This window comes from Enhydra lutris, unplaced genomic scaffold (genome assembly GCF_002288905.1).
Source record: "Enhydra lutris kenyoni isolate GAN:26980312 unplaced genomic scaffold, ASM228890v2 scaffoldscaffold4, whole genome shotgun sequence".
NCBI lineage: Eukaryota > Metazoa > Chordata > Mammalia > Carnivora > Mustelidae > Enhydra > Enhydra lutris.
This window is the reverse complement of record NW_019154088.1, coordinates 23,932,646-23,940,328: the sequence shown is the minus strand read 5'-3', so window position 1 is coordinate 23,940,328 and position 7,683 is coordinate 23,932,646. Positions and strand designations below refer to the sequence as shown.

Sequence of the window (7,683 nt, the reverse complement as noted above, 5' to 3'; positions counted from 1 at the left end):
ACAAACTTAGTTTAAATACTGAATTATGTTCCACCTGGATCCTCCCCAGGGTCAATTTTCACCTGAGACACGTGGGGAAATCTGGAGTGGCTGGTGTTAGGTACAAGGGGTGCTCTTCTTGCTCCTTGTCAGTGAAGGGAGAAGGAGCCATGGTGCCTAAGGCCCCAAGGATGGTCCAGAAGCCAGTAATAGAGGCTGCACCCAAGGTGGTGCAGAAACAGGAGAAAGGGGATGGGGAGGCAGAAGAGACAAAGTGCTGCCAGAGGGCAGAGAAAGGGTTCCTGGTTCAGGAGCTCATCAGCTCCAACAGAGGAGCAGACGCCATGTTCTCCCACCAGCAAGGGGGTATATGTAGTCCATGTCGGGCCAGAGAAGACAGGGAATTTCCCGGTAACAAATGGAGTTTCGGCAGCTGCTTGGAAATATTCCTTAAAGTCCCTGTCCTGGGGGTGCCTGGGTGGCTCAGTCATTAAGCATCTGCCTTCAGCTCAGGTCATGGTCCCAGGGTCCTGGGATCGAGCCCCACATCCGGCTCCCTGCTCAGCGGGAGGTCTGTTTCTCCCTCTCCCACTCCCCCTGCTTGCGTCCCCTCTCTGGCTGTGTCTCTCTGTCAAAAAAAATGAAGAAAAATCTAAAAAAAAAAAATCCCTATCCTGAAGGACGCCTGGGATCATGACCTGAGTGGTAAGCAGATGCTTAACCGAGTGAGCCACTCAGATGCCCCCCTCCGTGCCCCCCGTCCCCACAAAACCTAAGTATGAGAGATCCTGTTATTTTACATCCTGTTTCTGTCTGGATCAAGTTTCCTGTGCACTTTCAGAGCTGCTAAATCAGATATCTCCCCACACAAGCCACTTAGAAAAAGCAGGAGCACTATCTTCCTGCAGCTCAGCTTTAGGCCCTAGGTCAGAGGAGGACTGTGGTCCTGCGCTTCTCCCCTCATCCCCTCACCTCCCCCCCATCGACCCCCATGTTTCTTGACGGGCTCCTCCTTATCCAGAGCCCATCCCCATTGCTGCCACTGATGCCCCCTGGGCAGGGTCTCCCTGATAGGTTTTGCTTCCTTACCGCCTTTGGGCTTTTTTACTTGGGTTACAAATATCCTACTTTGGTCCTTCCTATTAGCACAGAATTGGACCCATGGGGGCAGAGTTTGAGCTATCTGAAGCCAAGAATCAATATATGGGAATTGGTCAGTGTGTCCGGGAGTCCTGACCATAATTTTTTTTTCATCTTTATTTTTTATTTTTTTATAAACATATAATGTATTTTTATCCCCAGGGGTACAGGTCGATGAATCGCCAGGTTTACACACTTCACAGCACTCACCATAGCACATACCCTCCCCAATGTCCATAACCCCATCCCCCCTCTCCCCACCCCCCTCCCCCCAGCAACCCTCAGTTTGTTTTGTGAGATTAAGAGTCACTTATGGGGGTGCCTGGGTGGCTCAGTGGGTTAAAGCCTCTGCCTTCAGCTCAGGTCATGATCTCAGGGTCCTGGGATCAAGGCCCGCATCAGGCTCTCTGCTCAGCAGGGAGCCTCCTTCCTCCTCTCTCTGCCTACTTGTGATCTCTCTCTCTCTCTCTCTGTCAAATAAATAAATAAAATCTTTTAAAAAAAAAAAAAAAGAGTCACCTATGGTTTGTCTCCCTCCCCATCCCATCTTGTTTCATTTATTCTTCTCCTACCCCCCCAACCCCCCACATTGCATCTCTACTTCCTCATATCAGGGAGATCACATGATAGTTGCCTTTCTCCGATTGACTTATTTCACTAAGCATGATACCCTCTAGTTCCATCCACATCGTCGCAAATGGCAAGATTTCATTTCTTTTGATGGCTGCATAGTATTCCATTGTATATATATATATATACCACATTTTCTTTATCTATTCATCTGTTGATCTGACCATAATTTTTTAAATGACCTGGACAGTGGGTAGGTCTTATGGCACCCTCAGAGAGCCAGTTGACCCCAAAGGTGACCAATTCCAGTTCACATAATGTGCTTAATTTTCCAGGAGACATTTTTATCCCATTGTCTCCCAAGAATCCCTTCTTAAAATTTTCGATCATATAGTCTAAGACTGTAGGCTTTGAAGAGCTTCCACCCATGAAGAGCAGGGACTCTCTTGTCCACCCTGTGTGTCCCCTCCCTGTGTCATTGGCTCTAAAGACAAACAAAGGGTGGGTGTCCCTCCAAAGGAGAGACCAGTCAGATGCCCGCCTGTCCGCCCTCCCGGAGGAGACCTGGGTGCCTCTTGGCCATAGGGAGTCCATATAAACCCCGGACTGGTGCCCCAAAGAGGCTCGTCTTAGAACTTATGAGGTCACCACGGAAGCAGATTTGGCCCACTAAGACTCCATAGGCTTCTGGGGACTCTAAGTGTGCCTACGGGTGGAGCCACAGAATCAGTCCGCCTGACTAGCCAGCTCAAACTGCACATTCACTCACGCATTCACACTGAAGTTATTGCAGTTCCTTCCACCCTGGGAGGCCCCGACCTGTGGAATTCCTTTCAGAAATTCCTTCCTGTCCCCCCTTTGTGGGGGGAGGTTTCTGACCTGAAGGACTACCTCCCCCCCACCGCCGGGAGGCCCCACCTGTGAAACCTCTAAGAGGTCTCTGGGAAGTGATCAGTTTCCCCTTCCGCCCTGACCGGTGGGCCTGACTGGATACTGGTGCCCCAGGCCTTACCGGAATCCGATGTCGAGACCGACCAAATCTCCTTTGAGTACAGGTGGAAAAGCAGGGCAGGCCAGTTGGCCTGAGGTGACTGGGCTGGAGGCTGCCTAAAATTAGGCGGGGTGTGCCTTCTCCCTTAGGATCCCTCGCTCTGTCACCAGTCCGCAGTTGCCCCAAACCAATAGCAAAAACGGGCCAGCACGATGGGATTTCCCAGTCAAGGAACCAAATGTTACCGAACCTGGACTGGATCCTGACGGAAGATCCAAGCAGCACCCGAGGAACCTTGGAGAACCCAAGGTTTATGTAACACCTGCAGACTCAAAGGAGACTGGTCTCCAAAGGTCTGAGCCCTGAGCATGAACAGAGAGGGCAATTTATACCCTTCTACTTCCGCATACTTGGTACTTTTGTGCCTGTGGCGTAAGAAAGAAGAACCTGGAAGGGCTTTGAGACAGGGACTGGAATTCCCTTGTTGGCTTGGTCAGCCATCTTAGAGTACAGTTTTTCCCTTATCAGTAAGAGGTGCTAAAACACAATAAAGTCAGAAACAAAACAGAAGGTAGAGGTAAGTTAATAATGTAACTAATACAACTATGGTTCCGCTTATGCTTTCAAAGCAAGCCCAGGAACCAGGTGTCCAGACTCAAATTCACCAACACAGAAACTTGGGAAAAAATGCAGAGGGAAAAGAGGAAGGTCTTAGGACCCAGCTTTGAGAAATACCAAAATTTTAATCCCAGCATCTTAAGAAGCAAGAGAAACTGAAAAGACGGTGAAAGACCCAGAAGAGAGCTGTGGCCCTTCACTGAGGCCAAGAGATGAGCATTTCCAAGGGGAGGAAGTGTCCAGCAAGTGTTTCAAGAAAAATTATTGAAAACCGGGCATTCATTTTAGTGACACTGGAAATTGGTGATATTGCCGTGAGAGTTAATGAATGATACAAGCAAAAGACAGAAGTGGTGCTCGCTTTGGCGGCACATATACTAAAATTGGAACGATACAGAGATAAGCCCGTCCCCTACGCAAGGATGATACGCAAATTCGCAAAGCCATTCCATATTTAAAAAAAAAAAAAAAAAAAAAGACTGCCGTGAATTAGGAGTAGAAAATGGACACCATCCCTCCAAGAAGGTTGGTTATGCAGACCAAGACAGAGAGAGGGTATTAGCATTCGAAGAAAAGGACTGGAGATGTTATTTTAAGAAGAGGGGAACTTTATTCAAAAGAAGACAGGAAGGAACCGGAAGAGGGAGAAGAAAAGAGGCCGGGTAGAAAGAAATCCATAGTACTGGTAGACGAATTCTCTTGCATTACTACTGATCCACCCGGCTGAATGTTTCCGCGGTTTGAATACCTAATAGGCTTTCAGCCAAGGGGTTTTGGGGGGTTGGTATTTGTTTTGGATTGTTTCCGCACTAAACCCTTCCCTCCTCTGCCCTCTTCCGTTCTTTCCCCGCCCACTCGGTCTCCGTCTACAGCCCCGGCCAGTCCCCGCCACTCCTAGCAAAAGAAATATACTGCCTGCCCTATGAATTCTTCCGGGTCTCCAGGAAGGGTCACGCCTAGTCTCAATCTTGCCCGGCCGCCCATTGGAGCGCGCTTCCCTAAAGACGCATGCGCGCAGAGGACGTAGTCACTTCCAAGATTGGGCACCCCCCACCCACCACCACCACCACCGCCACCAAATCTTGCGCAAGCGCGTTAAGTCCTGGTCGCTATGCGGGTGCTTGTGGGTGAGGGAGGGCGGAAAAGGAGAGTCGGGGGCGGGCTTATGGAAAGGTTGAAACAAAACAGGAGAAACGGGAGGCCGTTTCTGAGGGAGGGCACTAAACCGTGCACAGGTAATCGTGCAGCAGGCTTGGCCTCCTACCCCAGGAAGCCGAATCTCCCCAGTCTCTGTGACCTGTGTCACCTCTGCATCACGGGGAGGGGACGAGAAGGAGGGGAGAAGTCTGGAATCAGATGGGATGGCAGCAGAGGAGGGAGCCGCATGTGGGGACGGAAGGCGACCCCGAGAGGATAAATTCCTCTATTTTCTGGTCAGGTGGCGGGACGGGCTTCATTGGGACAGCGCTAACCCAGCTGCTGAAAGCCAGGGGCCACGAAGTGACGTTGGTCTCCCGAAAGCCGGGCCCCGATCGAATCACGTGGGTATGTACATCCTCTGGAAGCTGTAGGGGAAGGTCTAGTTTGGAGGCGCAGGACGAGCCCCCACGCCCACCCCCCAGCACTGTGTTTTCCCTGACAGGATGAACTTGATACGTCGGGGCTGCCCCACTGCGATGCTGCTGTCAACCTGGCGGGAGAAAACATCCTCAACCCTCTCCGAAGGTCAGCCAGGGCCCTGAAGCTGATATCCTTATGAGCAGAGGGAGGACGGTGTGACCCTGATGAGAACCTGTGAGCTGTGGAGAATGGAGATGTCAAATTGAGAACTAAACTCCAATCCCAAACTCCTCATCCCACCCCACCTCCCTGCACACCCACCTGCCCTTCTGCCCTCTCAGCGATTGACTTTGGTCCTCGCTGATAACCAAGGATGCCCAAAATATATGCCTTTTCTTTCTCCAGGAGAGATGGACCATTTCTCTAAAGCACAACGCGGGGTTTTGCTAGAAATAGGTCTGGATGAGCCCCAGGGAAAGAGGAAGGGATATGTGTGTGTTATGTATTTAGTGGCTCATTTCCCTTTTGTTTTTCCTGCAGGTGGAATGAACGCTTCCAAAAAGAGGTTCTCAACAGCCGCTTGGAGACCACCCAAATACTGGCTAGAGCCATCAACAAGGCCCCACAACCCCCCCAGGCCTGGGTCTTAGTCACTGGTGTAGGTATGTCCCACATCACCCCCCCCCCCATATTAGCCAGAGGAAGAGAGGTCGCACAGTAAGGGGCTAGCTCAAGCCCTTCTAGCTCCACATGCCCCAGAGTACTGGTCTTTTCCAAGCACAGGAACTTCCTAGGCCCTCCACCCATGCATATTTCTCCTGACCTTTGTGTACTTTCATTGAGAAATGGGGATCCCTAGAGGAAGAGGGGATAGTGGTACTGCTCCTGATGCTGGAAACAGCCCCACCTACTCCCAAGTCCCTTGCTTGTCACAGTAAAGTTCTTTAGGAACAGAATTCCTGATTCTTGTATTTCATCACTGGGACCGGACAGAACATGTATCAGCCACTACTCTGTTTTGCTGTATTACAGCCTTTAATCCTTATAGGAACCCTAAAGGTAGGTGTTATGATTCCCATTTTAAGGATGCCAACAGAGAGCTTATATACCTTGCCTGAAGTCACAGGCTTAATGGCTGAGCTAAGAGTAGATCTCAGGTAGCAGATCCCTAAGTCTTTGCTCTTAACCACTACATTCTAGCAGCCCTTCAGCTTTGCCCTGCAACTAAAGATAAGTTACCCCAGCACAGGAATGGGTCAACCCATGGAGCAGCTCAAAGGGAAAATATCTATGGCTTTGTCTTCCCATGGGAATATCCCAGGGGCCAAGGAGGGTGAGACCAAGAGGAACATTGGGTGCCAAGGGCCAGGCAGGACTGGGGACTCGGGGCAAACCAGTGCTGTTCCACTGGCAGCTTACTACCAGCCCAGCCTGACTGCAGAGTATGATGAGGACAGCCCAGGAGGGGACTTTGACTTTTTCTCCAACCTGGTAACCAAATGGGAAGCTGCAGCCAGGCTTCCTGGAGAGTCTACACGCCAGGTGGTGGTGCGCTCCGGTGAGAACCAGGGGCTTGGGCATCAGACAGGTTTGGAATGTCTTCCCTGGGCTGGGGGCATGGGGAAGTCAGGGGAGCTGAGCTTCCAGAGAGTGAGAGGAGGCTGCCATTTCTGCCCAGCCTGCAGGTGGGAGGACGGGAGGCCCCAGAGAGAGCTAAGGTAGGTGGCATGGGGAAGGGGAGACTGGGAGGAACAGCGGAACTGCCTGGAGACCGAGGAGCCTCCTGTCTTGTCCCTCTTGCCTGCTCTAGGGGTTGTGCTGGGCCGTGGGGGTGGTGCCATCGGTCACATGCTGCTGCCCTTCCGCCTGGGACTGGGGGGCCCCATCGGCCCAGGCCATCAGTTCTTCCCCTGGATTCACATCAGGGACCTGGCAGGGATCCTGGCCCATGCTGTTGAAGCAAGTCACGTGCAAGGAGTCCTGAATGGAGTGGCTCCAGCCCCCACCACTACAAATGCTGAGTTTGCCAAGGCCTTCGGCGCTGCCCTAGGCCGCCCAGCCTTCATCCCTCTCCCCAGTATGGTGGTGCAAGCGGTCTTTGGACGAGAGCGTGCCATCATGCTGCTGGAGGGCCAGAAGGTGGTCCCACGGCGGACACTGGCCACAGGCTACCAGTACTCCTTCCCAGAGTTAGGGGCTGCATTGAAGGAAGTCGTAGACTAAGTGGGGAGGCTCCTGGCAGGGCCTGAAGCCTGTCCCTCTACAGAGGCTTCCTGGTTAGAGACTGAATAGGCCCAGGTACTTGGAGACCAGAAACCATCTGGTTCTTAGGGATTCCTCTCCCTGCCCTCCTTGTTGTTCTGTTGCTCTACCTTACTTAACTGAGAGACTGTCCACTGTCTCAAGGTTGCAGGCTCATCAAGTTGGGTCCTTCACCTCTTCAACTCCCTGTAAAAAAATTTCCAAGTTTGGTTTCCCTACATGTTCCATTACTGTCCCTGGTGTCCTTTATGTTGTGTAGGATCCTCTGTGACTGAGGCAATAAAGATAAATTATCTCACAGGCTTCTGTTTGCTTCTTTGGCCTAGATTCTTCTGGAATTTATGTCTAAGAAAATGCCAGATGACTCCTCTATGTGGGATTTTGAACCTTATAATGGGCAGTATCTCCCTTCTTGGTCCCTTCATTGCCAAGAGCTGGTAACAAATCTGGGGTATGAGGTTAACGATAAAGGTGGAGACTAGAAAATGAGAAAAATGATGATCTGTTAACAGTGGGTTCTGTGGTCCCTGCATACTTGTCCACATAGTCCCATTAGGGTGCCA

General features: G+C 51.3%; 1 protein-coding gene across 2 annotated transcripts; it reads left to right on the top strand.

Moving 5' to 3' along the window:
- Positions 1–4,361: 4,361 nt before the first annotated feature.
- On the top strand, positions 4,362–7,420 carry LOC111160587 (short chain dehydrogenase/reductase family 39U member 1). 2 transcript variants are annotated; one of them, XM_022523792.1, is made up of 6 exons: positions 4,362–4,425; positions 4,737–4,843; positions 4,941–5,023; positions 5,399–5,520; positions 6,273–6,416; positions 6,669–7,420. In XM_022523792.1, the coding sequence occupies exons 1-6, from the start codon at positions 4,410–4,412 to the stop codon at positions 7,079–7,081; spliced, it is 885 nt and encodes a 294-aa protein (XP_022379500.1). In that variant the 5' UTR covers positions 4,362–4,409; the 3' UTR covers positions 7,082–7,420. The 2 variants fall into 2 exon arrangements, with proteins under 2 accessions (XP_022379500.1, XP_022379493.1); XM_022523785.1 differs by lacking the exon at positions 4,362–4,425 and adding an exon at positions 4,432–4,533.
- The last annotated feature ends 263 nt before the right edge of the window (positions 7,421–7,683 follow it).

Coding starts and splice junctions, on each gene's coding strand:
- LOC111160587 (XM_022523785.1), top strand. CDS start 4,464: ATGGAAAGGTTGAAACAAAACAGGAGAAACGGGAGGCCGTTTCTGAGG. Junction 4,534..4,736: donor GGGCACTAAACCGTGCACAG/GTAATCGTGCAG, acceptor TTTTCTGGTCAG/GTGGCGGGACGGGCTTCATT. Junction 5,521..6,272: donor GGTCTTAGTCACTGGTGTAG/GTATGTCCCACA, acceptor TTCCACTGGCAG/CTTACTACCAGCCCAGCCTG.